The sequence below is a fragment of the Scyliorhinus canicula genome, chromosome 6, assembly GCF_902713615.1.
Source record: "Scyliorhinus canicula chromosome 6, sScyCan1.1, whole genome shotgun sequence".
NCBI classification, from domain to species: Eukaryota; Metazoa; Chordata; class Chondrichthyes; order Carcharhiniformes; family Scyliorhinidae; genus Scyliorhinus; species Scyliorhinus canicula.
In genome coordinates this window covers 120173189-120195036 of record NC_052151.1, presented here as the reverse complement: position 1 = coordinate 120195036, position 21848 = coordinate 120173189, and the positions used below count along the sequence as shown (strand labels likewise).

Below are 21848 nucleotides of genomic sequence, written 5' to 3'. Positions count from 1 at the left end.
ATATAGCTTTATTAACTTTAGAATTCAAAATCCGTAATGTTACAGTCCCATTTGAAGTTATAACTGGATGGGAAGATCTCAAAATCTCAGGAATGATCAAAAGACCGTAACTTTTACTATTTTTAATGAAACATTGAGGAACAGACTCACAGGATCGCTAATTAGTTTTAACAATAAGAAAAAGACATTTATTAAACATGAAAAGTTGGATTATTATAAAATATCCTTTATTTTCCCCTTAGCTTAACAAATGCACACAGATTTTAACATTAACACAGATTACAAAGTGCATCTTAAGCTACAATGGTCCCATTACCACACAGGCCCTTTAAAGCACACAGATTGTGTGCACTCTGCTCTGAACCCAAGTTCGTATCTGTGATTTTCTCCTCCGAATCCCTCTAGATGATTGTCACCTGAGAATTCCCAAACTCCACTCTCAAAAACACAGAGCGGGCTTCTCCAGTCCCCCAGCCACATGTTTCTCAATGGTGTGCCGTTTGCGAGGTTCTCTATTCCCGCCGCTTGTCAATGGAATATTCCATTGAAGTCACCCCATGCCGCCAGGGTGGAAAAGAGAATCCAACGGCCGAAGAATTCCGGCCATGCTTTAAAATCTTCTCATAATAATAATGCTTTCCCTTAGGTCTGCATCCTGAATTCTAGTCCAGGTTTTCCAAATGACACTTTTAAACAAAGCTTCTGCTCCACTTTTCACAGTGAATCCAGTCCAGGATTTTACACCAACCCCTTTTAGGTTTTCCTTATCTTTACGCTGTACAAACTGTTCACAACTGCTTTAACTCTCAATTTCCAGACTGAATTAAAAAGACATCAGATGTTTCACCTACCTCTGAAGTCTGCTGTCCTACATTAAATCTACTTACTTCAAATGTGATTTTAACTCTGAATACTTTGTTTACTCTTCCTTTAATTCTTAGGAACCATACCTTGGTCTCTTATCTCTTAACTTCAGGTATCTTAAATGTTTGTTCTGTTCCAATTCCCTGATATCTGGATTGTATTATGTTACTTAGAGAGCTTGCATCTTTGCAACTCCCTTGTCCTGTCCAACTTCTCCTTCCAATCTGTTCAGAGAGCTGTTCAGTCCCAGTGTCCAGTCTCCAACTGCTCTGGCTTCCAGTTCAAACTAAGAACAAAAGTAAGTCCCCCTGAAAAGTGGCCTCCTGTGTCTAAGCAATGACTTGCTTCCATTTATTCTTCACGCCGTAACCCTCTCTAAGCACAAAAGAATTACAGTTGGAATTGAAATCTACAACCACCATTGTAGAACATTAATCTAACTATAGGTTTTACTCTTCCAGGCACAGAAACATTAAATTCAACCCACTTAAAACTATACCTTATTTCTAATGTTTACCAACATAAATCCCTTAAAACTACCTTTGTTTTCCTAACTGTAATCATTTGGGTTACAACCAGAAGTGCGGTGGGAGAAAGGATTTTTGTAGCAAGTTGTAACGATAAACTGTTTAAAATAAAATAACTAAAATAAGAATTGATGAACATAGTTAATGCATTCAAACTAGGGTTAATTTCCTTCTTGTCCTTTGTTGCTGTCCCTGGTTAGTAGATGCGATCATCACAATGTTGAGTACAACTTTATTAGTAACTCAAAAGAACAAGAGAATCTACTTTTAACACTAACTTTATAGAAAAAAAGCTTTCAGAAACACAAAACCTCCAATGGAAATTTGATGTAACAAAACACCTAAGGGGTTGCAAATTGAAATTTAGATAGTAAGACTTTCTTTTGCAGCAGATTTTGGGCAGAATTGTACTGGGGTTAGGGAGCTGCCAGATGTCATCCCACATAGCAATGAAGTGCTGTCCAACTCATTAATGAGGACTGAGGGGACATCCTCTAAGTCCTACTCTCTGGAGCTGCTAGCTAATCCAAATGGCCGGCAGCTCCATCAGTCCCATCAGTGACAGCTGTGGGACTGCTGCAAACGTGAGGAGCCCAAGGCCTAGGATCCATGGAGCAGTTGGGGCCTCAGGCAGGGAAGGTTTGGGAGCATTAGGGAGATGGGCAATGTGGTGGGTGGAGGAGAGGGAGGGGTGGGGGCAGTGGAATTAAGAGGGATAGCAGGTAGGACGGAAGAGCTGTTCAGTCTAAGGAATGCTGTCCCGCAACTTGCAAAGGACAGCCCCTGAAGAGTGATCCTCCCCTCTCCTTCCCATTCTTTATGATTTGAGGTTAAAAATTAAGCTTTCTTCTCCTGCCCTGCTTATGGGTAGAGTATTATTAGGGTAACTAGGCTTGAAAACATGTCTTAACTGTTCCTTAATTGGTCATTTTAATATGGTAGGCGGGCTCGGCATCCACTCACCGTCATATCATGGGGGTGAGCTCAGAGGTGGGCGGCAAGGTGGTGGGATGAGTGCCCACTCTATTTTACGTGCCCCACCCTATAGGAAACACACCTGCCAGGATCACATAATTCAGCACTTTATTTCTATTTAGCTGAAAGTTTCAACTTGTTGTTTGTTTGTACTTCTGTCAATTCATAGCATTGAAACTAAATAATTGCTATTCCAGTTTGGATGTGGAACTGAGACTGCCAAGTGAATTTAATGGCAGACTCTGGAGCGAGAGTTGCAGCAAGTCACAAAACCACATGGGAATATTAAAGCACCCTTCAAAACATTATCCCTCACAGTCCCCAGGTTTTGATGCAATGTTCGTTTCTTAGCAACTACACTTCAGTGAACTAAAATCCTTTTCTCCCCATAATAAAACAGGCAATTGGTTGGGAGAACATGGCTTTTATATTCCTGAATCGTTTTCTGGATCTTTGTGATGTAAGTGCTCTAATCTTCTAACTTCAGTCTATTGTTAATGTTTTCAGAAATTTTCTCTCTAATTCAGCAAATGTAAGAAAAAGGAAGATGCATTTAAAGCATTATCATCATTGTTAATAAATAGGTATAAGTTTAGGTAATCTTTATATTTGTATTTGTGTGTTTGTTGGGCAGAAGCAATAAATTTACATTTAAGCTTAATTTATATTTCTGAAATTGTGCGTTAAGGAAACTTGAGTTTTGTTTTCACTTTTAAAAGATTGCATGTAAATCTGGGTTTGTTTGTATATCTGAATTTTTAATAAGGTTTTACAACTCTTAAAAGTATGGGGGAGTGGAAAACTATGATGTTGCCTAGCAACAAAGGGCCCATGGGCAGATTCAGTTCAGCTGGAAGAAGGTGACCCAGAAGGAAGTAAGAAGTCTTACAACACCAGGTTAAAGTCCAACAGGTTTGTTTCAAGCATCTGTTGCTTGGTTTCAGAATGTTGTGTGTCTGACCACATATCACTTGTTAGTTTACATAGATTGTGTACTCACTGTGAACATTTGAGTAGAACATCGAAACTTGTAACTTGTATTGTCCTTAAAAATCTGTATATAAATGTAATTTATTCCAAACCTATTCAAAAGTACAAAAAATAAATAAATTCTCCACAGTTCTGTTTGAACAAGTTTTTGCCCCTTTTCACCCCATCCTACCTACCACTCTCCTGCCGCCCACGACGAACACGGTAGCCTTGTGGATAGCAGAATCGCTTCACAGCTCCAGGGTCCCAGGTTCGATTCCGGCTTGGGTCACTGTCTGTGCGGAGTCTGCACATCCTCCCCGTGTGTGCGTGGGTTTCCTCCGGGTGCTCCGGTTTCCTCCCACAGTCCAAAGATGTGCGGGTTAGGTGGATTGGCCATGATAAATTGCCCTTAGTATCCAAAATTGCCCTTAGTGTTGGGTGGGGCTACTGGGTAATGGGGGTAGGGTGGAGGTGTTGACCTTGGATAGGGGGTAGGGTGCTCTTTCCAAGAGCCGGTGCAGACTCGATGGGCCGAATGGCCTCCTTCTGCTCTGTAAATTCTATGTAATCTATGTAAAAACCATTCCTCAAACATGAACAATCTCCACCTTGTCTCAAAGCCTCCGCTGATCCCCTCAATTCGAACTTAATCTTCTCTAGCTGGAGAAAGTCGTACAGGTCCCTGAGCCAGGCCGCCAACCCCGGTGGCGTTATCGATCACCATTCCAGCAAAATCCATCGCCGGGCAACGAGAGAGACCACAACATTGGCCTTCCTCCCCTCCATCAGGTCCGGCATTTCCAATCCTCACCACCTGAGCTTGCCCAGTCACCTGTATATGTCCCCAATCATATCCTCCACTTCCACGTCTGGGAGCAGTAACTGCTCCAATAAGGTATATTTTGGCAGCTTGGGAAACCCTCGACGTACCTTGCGCGCAAAGTCCCTCACTTGCATATACCTGAATTTGCTTCCCTTCGGAAACTCTACCCTCTCCCACAACTCTTCTCAACTTACAAACCTCTCCCCCAGGAAAAGATCCCTCGCTTTCACCAGCCCCACATCTCTCCACCTCCTATACATGTCATCCATCTCTCCTGGCTTAAACCTGTGGTTCTCACAGAACGGCGTTATCATCACTTACATCCTGAAGTATCTCCTCAGCTGATTCCACACCCTTATCGTGGCCTTTTATGCTATCAATCACCTTTCTCGACCCTTATCGTGGCCTTTTATGCTATCCACCACCTTTCTCTACCCTATCTTTTATTATTATTGTCACAAGTAGGCTTACCTGAACACTGCAATGAAGTTACTGTGAAAATCCCCTAGTCACCACACTTTGGCACCTGTTCGGGTACACTGAGGGAGAATTCAGAACATCGAATTCACCCAACAAGCATGTCTTTCGGGACTTGTGGGAGGAAACCGGAGCACCCAGAGGAGACCGGGAATTCCAGTCCATCTTAAAACAGCCCCATGTCCCCTTCCTCCCCACCCGGACCGGCCCTACACAACTTCTCATAGTACTCCCTGAATGCCTCATTTATCTTCTCCGGCTCCATAACTACTTCCCCTTCCCTGTCTGTACTCTCAGGATCTCTCTAGACACGGCCTGCCTCTGTGGCTAATGGGCTAGCATGTGGTTCACCTTCTCTCCATATTCATACTGAACCCCCCCTCCCCCTCCGTGGCTGCCCAACAGCCTTCCCCGTCATCAGCCTATCAAACTGGCCCTGCACCTTCTTTCTCTTTGCCAATTCTCCTTGGTGGGACCCTCCAATATTTCCTGTCCACCTCAACTATTTCATCTAATAACCATCCATACTCCTCCTATCTCTGTGCACCTTGAACGTGATAGTCTCCCCCCCCCAACCCTTCCCCAACCACTGCCTTAAATGCTTTCCAAAATGTGGCTGCCGATACCGTCCCATTCTGGTTCAGCTCCACATAGTCTTTAGTCACCGCCCTCCCCTTATCACAGAACCCCTTGTCCTCTAAAAGCCCCAGGTCTAACCTCCACCCCAACCTCTGCTCCTGCCTCGAGCCACGTTTAACCTCCAGCCAATCCTGCATACTAACCCTAACCACACCCACCAACACCTCTCTGCTCACCACAAAGAAATCAATTCTGGAGTACATGTGTGAGAAGAAGAAGTACTCCTCTCCCCCGGGTTCCTAACCCTCCACAGATCCACCATTCGCATCCTGTACATAAACCCTCCCAGCTCCTTCGCCATCCTCAACCGTCCCATTGATTTGGGGCTCGGCCTATCCACGCTCGGCTCCAGTACGCAATTGAAATCACTCCGCATGATCAACTGATGGGTGTCCAGGTCTGGAATCATTTGCATCAACCCCTTCAATAAACCCCACGCCGTCCTAATTCGGTAAATAAACAGACACCAGGACCACTCGCATTCCGTAATGCATCCCGCTCACTATCACGTATCTCCCACCTGGATCCCGCACTTCCTTGGCCCCTACAAACCCCATCATTTTGCTCAGTAGGATGGCCACCCCCCATGACTTTGAATCGAACCCCGAGTGAAATACCTGACCCATCCATTCCTTTCTCAAGCTAATCTGGTCCTTCACCTGGAGTTGCATCTCCTGCAGAAAGACCACCCCCGCCTTCAAGCTCCTCAAGTGCACCAAGACCCGAGACCTCTTCACCGCCCATTAATCCCTGTACGCTCCATGTTATGAACCATACCAAAGGCTTGCATCTCGTTCGCCTCTACTGTCCACCAGCATTCCCTTTTAATTTTGCCCTAAACCGGGCCCGTCCAAGATGGCCCCCTTCTCCATCCATGACCCCATTCTCACGACAACACTGCTATGTCGCGCTCCCCCCACTAACTTGGCCAACCCCATGGCCGCTTCCCCCACCTCACTTCCTTTGACCAGCATTACCTACCAGCGTGGCTACTGCCCGAAGGCTCCTCCTATCTACCCCTCACCCCAACCTTCCCTCCTTGGTCTGTGCAAAAGGCTCCCAGTGGACCCGACCCTCCCTCACATAAACAAAGACACATCCAAAGCCACAGGTCACCTCCTCCTAAAAGAAAAACGGCCATGGGAGGGGGGAGGGAACAGTTGCCCCCTTTCAAATTTATTGTCCCTTAACAATCACAACAAAATCACCCCACCCGTGAAGAAAACTCCAACCCTCCAGACCCCACACTACCCTCATCCTCCAAATTCCGTTGTTCCAACTTTTCTGACTCCCGTCAACGTTCAGTTCTCCTCCTGTTTATGGTCTCTAATAAAATCATTGACCTCCTTTGGGGTTTCGAAATAGTACTCCCGGCCTTCGAATGTCATTCACAGTTTCACCAAGCACAGCACCCCGAACCTGATCTGCCTTCAGTGAAGAACCGCTTTGGCTCTGTTGAACCCAGCGCACCTTTTTGCCAGCTCCGCTCCAATGTCCTGATAGATTCGAACCCTGTTCCCTCCCATTCGCAGTGCCGATTCTCCCTGGCCCACCGCAGGATCTTCTCCTTCTCCACAAACATGTGGAGCCTCAAAATAACGGCCCGTGGCAGATCCCCCGCTCTCGGCATCTGCCTTAAAGACTTTTGCGCCCTATCCACCTCTGGGGTCATGTCCAGGACCCCGTCCTCCACCAGCCCCACCAGCATCCTTGAGACGTATCACGTGGCACTCATGCCTTCCAGACCTTCAGGCAAGTCAACGATATGCAGATGCTGCCTTGTGGAGTTATTCTCCTGCTGCTCTACCTTTGCCCTTCGTGACTTGCAAAGGTCCTCCAGGAGCCCCAATGCCACCACCCGATGGAGTATCACCACTTCCATCTCCCGGATCTGCGATCCCTGGGCCTTCAAGCACTTCTCGACTCTTTCTATCAAGCCTTTCAAGGGTGCAACCTCTCCTTCGATGGCCTTTGATCGATCTTCCTGCATCTCCTATCATTGCTGGCAGAACTCCTCTCTGGTGAAAGCCATTGACTGTTCCACCTGGAGTTTTCCAGGTCAACATCACTTCCCCCTCAGCCATCTTTCCAATTATTGCTGCGCCACGGATCTCTTCCAGTTCCTTGGCCAGGTCTTTAACTTTCTGCCAACATACCACTCCTGGGGGGAACTTCTCCTCCACACCTTCAGCTACACTTTCCTGTCAAAATTCCCCCGCTTTCGGGTAAACAGCTGAAATCAAAACCTTCAGTCATCGGAAGTCTCCTAAATGTTTATTCTTTTCTTAAAAGTACATCAGCTGTCTCTGTGACGGTGTTCAGTTGCCGATCTCCATGTTTCTAAACCAAAAATAAAAGTTAGGGGGCGGGATTCTCCAACCCCCCCCCGGGCCGGGTCGGAGAATTGCAGGGGGGCAGTGTGAATCCTGCCCCCGCCAGCTGTCGAATTCTCCGGTGCCGGAGATTTGGCGGGGGCGGGAATCGCGCCACGCTGGTTGGCGGTCGCTCCCAGCCCCCCCCCCCCCCCCCCCCCCAGCGATTCTCCAGCCCGCAATGGGCCGAAGACCCGCTCGCGCTATGCAGGTCCCTCCGGTGTAAATTGGACTAGGTCCCTTACCGGCGGGACCTGGCTACGCGGGCGGGCTCTGGGGTCCTGCGTGGGGGGGGGGGGGGGGGGGGGCACGGGGCGATCTGGCCCCAGGGGGGTGCCCCCACGGTGGCCTGGCCCGCAATCGGGGCCCACCGATCCGCGGGCGGGCCTGTGCCGTGGGGGCGCTCTATTCCTACGTGACAGCCGTGTAAGCCTCCGCGATGGCCAGCGCGAAGGTGAACCCCCCTGCGCATGTGCGGGGATGATGTCAGCAGCCGCTGACGCTCCCGCGCATGCGCCGACCTGCGCCGGCCGACGGAGTCCCTTCAGCCCCGGCGCAGCGCCAAAGGCCTTCCACGCCAGCTGGCAGGGCGCAAACCACTCCAGCGCCGGCCTAGCCCCTGAAACCGCACCTTTGGGGCATCCTGATGCCGGAGTGGTTCCCGCCACTCTACTGCGCCATTTCTGCCTGCCCCGCCGATTCCTAGATAATCCCATTCAGGATCTATCAATCCAGGGTCCACCCTGGGATCTGATTTGTCCGGTAGTAACATCAGCTGAACCTAATAGTTGTAATCCGAACATTTTTTGGCAACAAATTTGTTTGATCGTGCCAGTGGACCACTGGTGTAACTGGATTGGAGGGAACGCCCCTCTAGTGGCAGCATTGGGACTGTAAGGTCAGCCTTTGCTGCTGGTGGCCACCTCTTTGGGCCATGAAGTGTCTGGTTCCGATGTTCCCCAGGAAGCCACAGAATGCCACTGGCAAAATGCCACCAACCCAAGTAATGCCTCTTATTGGGGCCTTCAATTGTCCAAATTCATCTGCCTCCAGTTGGCAGAAAGACAAGCGGCTACCGTTTCCTAGCCCTGCCCCAAGTTCCGTTTGCCGATCACCCCTATGCTTGTTGATCTAGTTTGGCTCCCAATGCCAAAGCAGTGTCTTGATTTTAAAATTCTCATCCCTGTTTTCAAATTCCATCATGACTTTGTCCCTTCCCATCCCTAATCTCCTCCAACCTTATAATGCTCTGAGATATTTGCTCTCCTTCAATTATAGCCACTTGAACATTGCTGATTTTGATCATTCCAACATTGGCAACATGCCTTCAGTTGCCAAGATGGTAAACCCTGTCTGGACTTCCCTTCTTAAATGAAATGAAATGAAAATCGCTTATTGTCACAAGTAGGCTTCAAATTAAGTTACTGTGAAAAGCCCCTAGACGCCACATTCCGGCGTCTGTTCGGGGAGGCTAGTACGGGAATTGAACCGTGCTGCTGGCCTGCCTTGGTCTGCTTTCAAAGCCAGCTCTTTAGCCCTGTGCTAAACCAGCCGCAGTATAAAATCTCTCCATCTCCCTATCTCTTTTTACTCCTTTAAAATTCTTCTTAAATCTCTTTGACCAAGCTTTTGATCATCTGCCTTAATATCTCTTTCCATAACTTAGTGCCAGATTTTGTTTGATAATGCTCCTGTGGAGTACTTTGGGTGGTTTTATTATGTTAAAGGTGCTGTATAAATCCAAATTACTGTTGCTGTTGTTAACCTTATTCTTTCCTTGAAGTTAAAACACTAGAATCAATAGGCCCTGTGAACAGAATAGTCTTCAAAGTACTGGCTAAAGATTATTATAATGTTCTTGCACATTTTATGTTTACAGGCAATTGAGGAGGGGAATCTTGATGCACTTGATCATTCTGATTTTCAAGATACAGATATTCCTTTTGAAATACCAGTTCCTGTAAAACAACACATCTTGGTAAGTTCAATAGAAAGTGTCATAGGCCTGCATAATATATCTATTGGCAACAATATCATATGATTCCAGATCAGTAGGATGCACGGTAGCACAGTGGTTCGCATTGTTGCTTCACAGCACCAGGGTCCCAAGTTCGGTCCCAGGCTTCGGTCACTGTCTGTGTGGAGTCTACACGTTCTCCCTGTGTCTGCGGGGGTTTCCTCCGAGTGCTCGGGTTTCCTCCCACAAGTCCTGAAAGACGTGCTTGTTAGGTGAATTGGATATTCTGAATTCTCCCTCAGTGTACCCGAACAGGTGCCGGAGTGTGGCGACGAGGGGATTTTCAGAGTAACATCATTGCAGTGTTAATGCAATGTTCTTATTCCCCAGTCCCTTGTGCCAATTTGTTTTTAAATTTAGAGTACCCAATTCATTTTGTTTCCAATTAAGGGGCAATTTAGAGTGGCCTATCACCGACCCTGCACACCTTTGGGTTGTGGGGGCGAAACCGATGTAAACATGGGGAGAATGTGCAAACTCCACACAGACAGTGACCGAGAGCCGGGATCGAACCTGGGACCTCGGCGCCGAGAAGCAGCAGTGCTAACCACTGCACCACCGTGCTGCCCTTGTGACAATAATAAAGATTATTATTATCTGTCTCCTAGATCTGGATTCTGGATTGGAATTTATTACTTTACTAAGCAGCCTTAGTTTGTTTTGCAGCCCTTTTCAAAAGCCCCTAAGTTGAAGAGTATTTGAGTAGGTGACTTGAATTTGGATAGACTGGGGAATCAAAACATTTACAGTGGCACCATTTGAATGTTTAAATGTCTTTAGAACACATCCTTGGCCATTGATGAAACACCTTCACTCAGGTGAATGTACCTGTCCTCTGTGGCACCAATGAGATTTATTGCTATTTGTTTAAACTTGTTGACATTCCTATGTTCTCTGCAGCTCCTACCAATACACAGTTATATTATTAACAACTTGTATTTACACAGAATTTTTAATGTAGTAAAATGTATCAAGGTGCGTCACAGAAGTGTTAGCAAGCAAAATATGACACCACGCTACATAGGGATGGGCAACAAAGCTAGCCTAGCCAGAGAGCCCACATACCATAAAAATTATTTTAAAAAAGATCTTAGAGCATAGGACCAGAAGCTTGGTCAGAGGTTAATTTGGATTGGTTTATTGTCACGTGTACCGAGGTACAGTGAAAAGTATTTTTCTGGGAGCAGCTCAAACAGATTATTAAGTACATGAAAATAAAATAAAAATAAAATACATGATAGGGCAACACAAGGTACACAATGTAAATACATAGAGCCTGGCATCGGGTGAAGCATACAGGAGTGTAGTATTAATCAGGTCAGTCCACAAGAGGGTCATTTACGAGTCTGGTAACAGCGGGGAAGAAGCTGCTTTTGAATCTGTTTGTGCATGTTCTCAGACTTTTGTATCTCCTGCCCGATGGAAAAAATTGGAAGAGTGAGTAAGCCGTGAGCATCTTAAAGGAAGTATGAAAGGGGCTGGGGGGAATGGGGGTGTTCCATGCGAAGGACTTTGGCAAGGCCACCAAAGTCATTGGCCCGAGTTAGAGGCATGCAGATATCTCAGAGTTGTGGGGCTGGAGGAGATTACAAAGATAGGGAGAGGCAAGGTTTGGCAGGGGTTTGAAAACCAGGATGCAAGTTTTAAAGTAAAGTTGTTGCTTCAAGAACCAATGTAGGTCAGCAGTCTCAGGGGTGATAGGGGAATGGAACTTGGTGAGTGTCAGGACAGCAACATCAGAGTTGTGGACGTCCTCAAGTTTATGGAGGGTAGAATATAGGAGTAGTCAACTCTAGAGGTAACCAAGGCATGATTGAGGATTTAGCAACAGATGAGCTGAGGTGGGGGGCGGAGGTGGCAATGCAAAGGAGACAGAAATAGACAGTCTTTGTGATTAAGACCAAAAAGACATAGGAGCAGAATTAGGCCACTCAGCCCATCGAGCCTTGCACAGTTATGTGATCAGATGCTCATTTCAGTGACAGATCTGACACCAAGGACTGGATATTGAAAACCGGTCAACGTCTGGATCAGAGGTGAGTAGGTATGCAGTTTGTGCCACTGACTTTTGTGCCAGTTCCAGTCGGCAATATGGACAGTTGGACTCAGGGCAGCTGTAAACAGAGGTCCAATAAATCACCAGAGGGATCCCTCGCCCTGGATTCGGAACAGCTGCTTGGCCATTGCTGCAGCTGCAGGTTGTTCCCTGGAGTGATTGCCCCTCCAGGGTCAAGGCCAGGCAATTGTGGCTTTTTAAAACATAAAACAAAGCTAACCTTCACTTGTCTCTTCCAGTTTCCATTTTCAGGTCAGCAGCTCCCATCTCAGCTGGTGGGATTACTGATCTTTGTATACTAGACGGCTTCTCATTGACCTGTCAGAGTTGGGAGCCCATTCACCTTCCCTGATTGGGCAATAATCCTACTCCTTGGTCTTGAATTGGCTGAAAATATGAAAATCCCTATGAGCACCGATATAGGGTTGGATCCCAGAACTAGGGTGTCATTTCTGGTTCCAATCTTTGGTTGAAAAACCCAGCCCCAATATTGCAAGTAGCCTAGTCCTGTCACACAGTTCCTTGGAGAGGAATGGAGTTGCTTGCTCGGAAGCAGAGCTCATGGTGGGGGCTGAAGACATCAGCTTGAATCTTCCCAATGTTTCGTTGGGAGGAAATTCATTCTCATTCAGTACTGGCTGGCGAGCAGGACGATTTTGAGACAGTGAGGTGGTGGGGAAGTTGAGTTGAATGTCATCAGCGTACATCTGGGAGCTGACACTGTTTCGCACATGATTCCACTGAAGGGCAGCATGCAGATGACAATAGGAGGAGGTCGAGGATAGATAGTGTGAGAGGATGCAAGCCATCAGGGTCAGGGGTTGTATTTGCCTTTCACCCCATTTGTTTGTCTAATATTACTTCTCTCGTGATGGTGATGGTATTTAATTCCTCCCCTTTATTCCTGAGTATTAATTAATGGGATGTTCGAGTTCCACCATAAAGACAGGTGTACAATATCTGTTTAACTCCTCTGCCATTTCCTTATTCCCCATAACTTTCTCCCCAGATTCATATTCTAAGAGGCCATTACCTCTCTCTTCCTTTTAATACATTTAAAGAAGCTCTTCTTGTCAGTTTTTATATACTTCGCTAGTTTGCTCTCGTCGTTTCTTTTCTCGGTCTTTATATTCTTTTTAGTCCTCCTTTGCTGGATTCTGAATTTAATCCAATCTTCAGGGCTATCACGGACCTTTGCCCCCTTACCTGCTTTTTCTTTCAACTTAATACTCTCCTAAACCTCCTTGGTTAGCCATGGTTGGTTTATTCCTCTCTTAGAATCTTTCTGCCTTACTGGGATATATTTTTGCTGAGTTTGCATGAATTACCTCCTTAAACATCTGCCACTGCTTGTTTACGTCTTTCCTGCTAATCTATCTGCCAGTCCACTTTAGCTAACTCTAAACTCATTTCATTGTAACTCACATTATTTAAGTTAATCACATTTGTTTCCGACCAAAGTTTCTCACTCTCAAACTGAATATTAAATTCCATCATGTTATGATCACTACTTTCTAGGGGATCTTTTATTCCAAGGTCATTTATTAAACCTATCTCATTATCCATTACCAGATCCAAGATGATGTGTTCCCTGGTTGGTTCCATGAGATATTGCACTAAGAAACTATCCCTACTGCACTCTATTTGTTGTTGTAGCTACCCTTCCAACTTGATTAACCTTATCAACATGAAGATTAAAGTCACCCATAATTATTGCTCTATTCTTTATTATGCTCCTATTATCGTTGATGTATACCCTTTCCTACAGCGTGGCTACTTTGGGGATGTATACACTACTCTTACCAATGTCTTCTTTCCCTTGCTGCTTTTCACTTCTATCCAAATGGACTCTACATTATCCAAGTCTAGATAGTCTCTCGCAACTTTCCTCAGTTCATCTCTTATAAAGAGTGCTATCCACAACCGTTACCTTCCCTCCTGTCCAGAAAGGTCAAATATCCCTGAATGTGAAGTTCCCAGTTTTGATCATCTTGTGACCATGTTTCCATCTGTAATGGATATGAGATCATATCCTTATACCTTGATTTTACGCCATCAGTTTGTCAAACTTACTCCGAATGCTTTGTTCATTAAGATACAAAGCCTTTCGGCTTGCCTTTTTGAATTCTTGAGATCACTCCACCTTGGAGGAATGGTTAACCCACGTTATAGCCTGAAATTTCAACCATTTAATATATTTTTGCATTCAAGTCTCATCAGAATTTCTGAACTCATTTTACTAGCAGCAGTCTAGCTCCAAATTCACGTTTTATATTGTGGTTCCTTGCATAACTAACGTGATCCTTTTTTTCAAGGATGATAAACGTGAAGAAATTAGGGACTGGGTTCTCACTGTGTCAATGGATCAGCACGTTGAACAGATCCTACCAGCAGATGAACGAGACACTTATGAAGCCTCTCTATTGGCTGTAAATACTGGCATCCGCTCTCTTCCTTGTATAATAACAGGTGATTATTATTTATGCAAAGTACAATTGGGGGTTAATTACATTTGATTAGATAAAGAATGACAATTATGGGAAAATTAAACACACATCTGGGGAAACGATAGTTTTTCCGTTGCTTTTTCCATGAAATATGTTGGCCAATGAATCAACTTGCTGACCAATCAGCATCTTTTTTCTCCTGTACTATAAATTGTTGTGATCATTTGGAATTTGCCATTCTTGCATTTGTGCAACTGAGTGCAAGACAATAAACTTGAGTAACATGTCCCTCTTTTCATCAATGTTCGAGTTCTGTACTACCAAGTGATCACTTATTTACTCTTCATCCATTGAAACAATCCAAAGCTATTTATAATATGGATTGAAGGCATGGTAGAAATCTACTCTCTTAATTTCAACATTAACCTGTGCAGCAATGAGCAATTTGAGTTGAGAGTTCCTACTTAGTCACATAGCTTGCTGATAATTATTGTACAGGTGCAAACATGAAAAGCAACTGCTTGGGAAAGCAGCGTGTTGCTTGCCAGTGCCAGTGATAATTCACACATGGGAATCGTAGCCTAATTCCTGGGTAACTAAACAACTGACCCTTCCCTACCCCTCAACCTGACTTGACGAGCCCCTACCACACAACTTCATCTCCTGACCTACTGACACCCACTCCCAACCTCGCACCTCATCTCCCACCCAACATCCTATTGTTCCCCGACTCCTCCGACCTGACCTGACTAGCCAACACCATTCAATTTACTGCATTGCCCCCCTGCCTCCACCCCTGACCCAACCAGTTTAGCCCCCACTACCCAACTTCTCCACCCCCATCCACCTGACCTGACGACCCCTCCCAACCCTATCCACCCGCCATCCTACCCACCCATTCACTCACACACTGAAAAATTGTTCAAATGTCCCAAAGCTTTTCACTGTGCTCATGACCACTCACCAGAAAACAGCAGCTAGTGCAAAAAAAGGGGGCATGGCTTGTCTTCCCCTCCCAATAACTAGCACTATGAGGAAGAAGTTAATTACAAGACTGCTCCGCATTTCTGCAGAAGGTGGGATCGGAAGACCCAGCCAGAATTGCGGAGCAGAGTTGTAGACAGGATAAAGTAGGATGGTTATTGCTGCTTCTCTGAAGATTTGGACTTGCATGCAGAAGAATTGGCCTCATCTGATTTGTCGTGCTTCATAATTCCTCGTATTCTTTTGTTCTCGAGATTTAATTAAAGTTAGTCAAGTCTACATATGCAAGACCAGAGAAGCCGGTGAAGCAGCTTATGTTTATCCACCAAAACTGTATGGGAGTTCAATGATCCATTTATGGGGAAGTAGATTTAGGACTGAGTTTAGGAGGAACTTCTTCACCCAAAGGGTTGTGAATCTATGGAATTCCTTGCCCAGTGAAGCAGTTGAGGCTCCTTCATTACATGTTTTTAAGGTAAAGATAGATAGTTTTTTGAAGAATAAAGGGATTAAGGGTTATGGTGTTCGGGCCGGAAAGTGGAGCTGAGTCCACAAAAGATCAGCCATGATCTCATTGAATGGCGGAGCAGGCTCGAGGGGCCAGATGGCCTACTCCTGCTCCTAGTTCTTATGTTCTTATGTTCTTATGTCAATTAGATGTCAGTACAATGTGAATAGTATTATGGATGAATTAAATAAATTTGCTTGCCTTCAGGTACTCACTTCATGGTGCCTGTGAAATGATGCCAACCATCTTACTCTCTCCTTGCCAAACAAAATGTATGCCTCTGCATGTCTTATCGCTTTAATGCACCACTGCCTCTTCCTCTATGAGGTGCTGACACTACTCAGTAATTACTCCAATAATGGCAAGTCTCAGTAAACCATTTTGCAAGTAAGTTTGTTCTGGGAGGAATCATAATTAAGTCAGATGCTATCCTCTCAGACTCTTTCTCCACCTTATTCCAGGCATATACAGAGGCAAGTTGTAATGACCTGTGCCATCCTGGCTGAGATCAGCTAATTTATCAGAATTGAACCCATGACCTTCCTGCTCTAAATGAGTCAGTACCACGCCACGTTGCACATACACCCACTGTGTCATTGGGATTTATATGGAATTAGTATTTATGGTTTAAAAACCAATAAAAAGGGGACTTGGAACCTTTTTGTCCCTATAAGCAGCATATCTCTACAAACTGATTACCTCAAAGTTCAGAACTTCCATTGAGTAAGCTACCCATTTTCAAACACTGGAGTAATCATTTATTTTATGATAATTTAGGTTATCCAGTACTTCGTAACAAAATTGAATTCAAAAAGCCTGGAAAAGCAGCAAACAAAGATGACTGGAATAAATTTCTCATGGCAGTGAAAGTAAGTAATCGCAAAGTTCCTAAATATTCAGGATATGTCAAGAATTCTTCCAAAAGCAGCGAGTGATCATAAAATGTGCAGAGGGTCTCAAGATTTGAACTTGTGCACAGTTCAATTTATGTTAATTCAGTTCTTGTTCTCAGTCCAGTACAAAATTAAATAAAACCATAATCTAGTATTGGTGATTAAGTTAGACATGGTTAGTTCAGGAGAGAGCAATTGTTTGCCTAGTAAGTAGAACAAATGCTTCAGCCAATAGAAGTTCTCGCAGGAAGTACATAGTTGATCTCTTGTGGTATGTAAGCGTTGTACTTGGGTTCCTATACCCGTACAACCATAGGAGGAGTGTATTTTTAAAAATAAATTTAGAGTACCGAATTATTTTTTCCAATTAAGGGGCAATTTAGCGTGGCCAATCCACCTATCCTGCACATCTTTGGGTTGTGGGGGGGAAACCCACGCAGACACGGGGAGAATGTGCAAACTCCTCACGGACAGTGACCCAGAGCCGGGATTCGAACCCGGGTCCTCAGCGCCGTAGGCAGCAATGCTAACCACTGCACCACCGTGCTGCCCGGAGGAGTGTATTTTTAAAGTTGACATGCAGGCAAATTATTTGTGCAGGATTCACAAACAATGATTAAGAATTTAAATTTAAACATCTTGATTTATTTATAGGGAAAAGATTGGTAAATGCATTTTGATTTATAATTATTAAATATTTTATTCAATTTCTAGACAACCCACAGTCCAGAGTGTCAAGATGTTTTGAAGTTTGTCAGTCAGTGGTGTGGAGGCCTTCCCAGTGCTAGCTTCTCCTTCCAGTGAAAAAGATTAAAGAATGATCACCTATTATAAAACTCTATTTTATCTGTATTTCTATTATAATCTATGGACTCACCATAATATCACCCAACGGTCTGCTTCATTATTTTCTTCCATTTTGAGGACCTGTATTTATTTGCAGAGATGCCTTATAAATAAAACTATTATAAACAAAACTGTGCTATTCGTTATTTTGCATTTGTGTATTTCTGTGTTGTTAAAAATGCCTGCACATATTTCTTTGTGTATGTATGTATATAGACAATCGGTTTTCAGAATGTTTCAGGTAATGTTTGCATTTTTGTAATGGAGCTGGGAAGTGAAGCATTTTTAAATTCTGTTAATCTATTGAGTGTTATTGGTGATCAGCCTGTGGTAATGGTTCATTCAGCAGAGAGAAAAATCGTTTGCCTAAAAAAATAGGACAAATGTTTAGGCCAATAGCAATTCTCACAGGAGCACTCAAATGGTGTCTTGCTCTAATTTAGGTTGCTTGGGGGTATCAATTATAGACAGTGTGCTCGACAGATTCATGAGGAATAATTCTGGTCAGAAGGGGAAGCGTGAAATTACAGGCCAGGCTGGGAACCATACTGGAGCCTCCTGATGCTCAATGCTGAAAATCTCTTCCATGGTCTGTGATTTTTTTTTTAAAAAGTGTTTTTATTGGGTTTTCACATTTTGTACTTCACAACTCGTATGTTAAATGATGTGGAGATGCCGGCGTTGGTTGTTATATGTTACACTTTACATAACCGTGCCGACCAAAGGGAAAAAAAAACAACAAAACAAAAACGAGCAAGAAATAAAAGGAGGTAAAAAGACAGGCAGAAGTCAGTAAAGATATTTGCATACAATTGCTTTCCCTCCTGCTGCGGCCCTGACCCTCCTTTGAACAGTGTACCTTTGTTGCAGTTCTAAGTTTAGCCCGGGGCATATTTTCAGATGTCAATCTACAGTTTTAGTCCCTTGTCTCTCTCGATTTCCTTGTGTGTCCTTGCCACGCCCCCCCCCCCCCCCCCCCACGCCTTTTTCATCTTTATCCCGTGACTCGCTTGTATCTCCGCAACCCTTACTCTATTGTTTGCTGGCTATGAGCAGACCCTGGAGCAAGTCGGTGAATGGCTTCCACGTCCTGTGGAAACCCTCTTCCGAATGGTAAATTTTATTTTCTCAACCTGAGAAATTCCGCCAGGTCGGACAGCCAGTCTGCAGCTTTGGTAGTGCTGCCGATCGCCAGCTGAGCAGAATTCTAGGATTCCCTGGTGGGCAATCAGGAAAGCAAAGGGTAGGGCATTGGGCCCCCTCCCCATGAAGAAGCTTGGCTGATCTGATAATCCGAAAACCGCCACTTTGGGCATGGTTCCACCTTCACTCCCACAACCTTGGACATGGCCTCAAAGACCGTCGTCCAGTGCCCGACAAGTCTGGGGCACGCCCAGAACATGTGGGTGTGGTTGGCCGGCCTCCCTGGCACCGTTCACATTTGTCCTCCACCTCCGGGAAGAACCCACTCATTTGTGTTCTGTTTACATATACTCTGCACCACTTTTAGCTGCGTTAGGCTCAACTCTGTACACGCGGACGTGAAGTTCACCCTCTGCAGTGCCTTGATCCGGAGTCCTCCCTGATCTCTATGCCTAGTTCCTCCTCCCATTTTTTCCTTGTCATGTCTCCTTCAAGGAGCTTATCTACTTCAACAGTATCCCATACGTGTCTGTGCAGTTTCCCTTCCCTGAGTTACCTGTGTCCAGCCGTTCTTCTACTAACGAGTATCCTGGTAGCTAGAGGTACGCCGTTGTTTCTTTGCGGAGGAAGTTTTTGACCTAAATGTGTCTTAGGTTGTTTCCTCTAACTGGAACCTCTCATGAGTTCCCTCAGCGTCGCTACTCTATTGTCTCTGTACATCTCCCTAACCGTCAGCGCCTTTGTCCTGTCTCCACCTTTTGAAGGTGCGTCCATTATTGCAAGAGTGAACTTGTGGTTCTTGCAGATGAGGGCCATGGTGGACATTTTGGTTAGGCCGAAGTATTGCCTCATTTTTTTAATTATAGAGAAATACAGCACAGAACAGGCCCTTCGGCCCACGATGTTGTGCCGAACTTTTGTCCTAGGTTAATCGTAGATCATAGAATTTTGGACACTAAGGGCAATTTATCATGGCCAATCCACCCAACCTGTACATCTTTGGACTGTGGGAGGAAACTGGAGTACCCGGAGGAAACACACGCACACACGGGGAGGATGTGCAGACTCCACACAGACTGACCCAAGCCGAAATCGAACCTGGGACCCTGGAGCTGTGAAGCATTTGTGCTATCCACAATGCTACCATTTGGTATCACGTTTGGAGCAGGCTACTACCACTGAGCTCCTCGGGTATTTGGCTGGGGGGGATGGGAGAGTGGTTGTGACTAGGGCCTGGAGGGATGTCCCTGTGCAGGAACTCTCACATCTTCACCCACTCTACTCCTGGTTCCTTAACCCAACCCCGTACATCTTCTGCGGTGGCCGCCCAGTGGTAGAACTATAGGTTTGGAAGGGCCAAGCCTCCCGTATTTCTAATGTAGGACCTTCTTTTGGATTCTCGGGCTCTTTCTCTCTTTCCCTCACCCCACCCACACAAACACCATGATGCTTGTCAATTGTGTTGTAAAAGGCCTTGGTGTTGTAGATCAAGAGGGATCTGAACAGGAAGAGGAACGTGAGCAGCAAGTTCATTCAGATTGTCTGTATTATCCCTGCGAGGCAGAGTGTGAGTGAGACCCACTTCTGCAGGTCCTTTTTGACTTCCCCCACCAGACTCGTCAGGTTCCATTTGTGGATCTGTGTCCAGTTGTGGGCTATTTGCAACCCCAGGTAGCGGAATTTGGTCTGAGCTTTCTTCAACGGGAAGATCTCGCTTTTGCTCTTACTCAGGTTAAGCTTGTAACCTCTGAACTCTTTTAGGAATTTCATTAACCATTCCATGCTGGTCTGGGATTTGAGATGTAGAGGAGCAGGTCATCGACATGGAATGAAACTCTGTATTCTCTGTCCCCCCCTTTGGATATCTCTCCACACTTCTCCATTCTGAGAACGATCGCTCAATTGCCAGGGCAAAAAGAAGCAGAATGAAAGGCAATCCTGCCTCGTGCCTCCATGCAGCCGGAATTATCTTGAGCTGGTGTTTGTCTGTACACTTGCCATGGAAGCGCTGGACAGTAATTTCACCCAGGAGATGAACCCTAGTCCAAACCCAAACTGTTCCAGTACCTCTATAAGGTACTTCCATTCGACTCTGTCGAAGATCTTTTCTGCATCCAGGGAGATGATCACTTCTGGTGTTCTCTCCACTGATGGGATTATTATCACATTCAGCAGGCACCTGATGCTCATATTTAAACGGGGAAAGCAAGGTTTAGAAATGGTTCCTTACGCAAGCACAAAATTGAGGACTTGGGTGGAAGAGATTCCTTAGATATGTGATAGCTTCAGGACGAGACAAAAAAACTGCAGCTGAACAAGTGAATACACTACTTTATTCAGTGGGCCCGATAGCCAATGGTATCATAGCGAAGCAAAAAATAAACAAATGCTCAGCTAAATTTGATGAAGTATTAAAGTCATTAAATTCATATTTTAATCTGAGAAGCAACAACATTTTTGAGAAAAATGTGTCCAGACGCCAGGAGAACCAGTTGATTCTTTTATTCATGAACTGTAAAGTTTAGTTGAAGGCTGTGGTTATGGCAACCTGAAGTCAGAACTTCTAAGAGACAGAACTGTTGTCGGAGTGGATGATGATGATGTCCTTTCAGACATACTTCAGGCCAAGGAAGATCTGACTGCAGAAAAGGTCATTCAAATGGTGAGGCAGTCTGAAATCTGCCAATAGCACCAATCCATTTTATGTGGTTAGAGCAAGCCGTGGTACAGTTGTCCAGCTCGTAAAACAGCTAAGGGTAGAGAGACTCTAGGCCAATACCCAAACTGACCACAAAGTTGGGAGAACAAGTTAGCGCTGTTGAGCCAACCAACCCCATAGGCGAAATCAGTGCCCAGCAATCTGAGCACAATGTTTTAATTGAAATAGCTTGGGACACTTTGAAAAGCTATGTAAAGCTAAGGCACCTAGATGGGTGGAGGATCCTAAGAAAATTCATGAGATTGAGATATGACACCAGGGAGAGACCTAACTCTGCTTCTTGGTGAGGTCAAGGATCCTGAATTCTCTTTATGTAATGCAGAAATTTCAGTAAACAGTCACTTCACTAACTACAAATTGGACACGAGACCCAGTGTTACGGTCCTCTCGAACAAGGATCCATGGTGGAGAGATCTTTGATCATGAACGACAAACACACCACTCTATGGGACCAGAGGAATCTGACCTCCAGTTGTAGGCATGATTCTGGAACCATTAAGTTAAGGTGGACTTGGCGGGGATTACTAAAACGTGGTTACAAGGAGACCAGGGGTGAAATTCTCCCCTACCTGGCAGGGTGTCTCGG

At 45.2% G+C, this 21848-nt stretch overlaps 1 protein-coding gene across 1 annotated transcript in view; it reads left to right on the top strand.

The window, feature by feature from the left end:
• The window catches only part of ift172 (intraflagellar transport 172), a 226127-nt gene extending 208596 nt beyond the window's left edge, over positions 1–17531 (top strand). The window contains exons 44-48 of the mRNA XM_038800014.1: positions 2767–2826; positions 9529–9627; positions 14038–14191; positions 16439–16530; positions 17269–17531. Of these exons, the coding sequence (XP_038655942.1) occupies positions 2767–2826; positions 9529–9627; positions 14038–14191; positions 16439–16530; positions 17269–17358 (495 nt within the window). The 3' untranslated portion in view covers positions 17359–17531. The remainder of the gene's footprint in view (positions 1–2766; positions 2827–9528; positions 9628–14037; positions 14192–16438; positions 16531–17268) is intronic.
• Positions 17532–21848: the final 4317 nt, after the last annotated feature.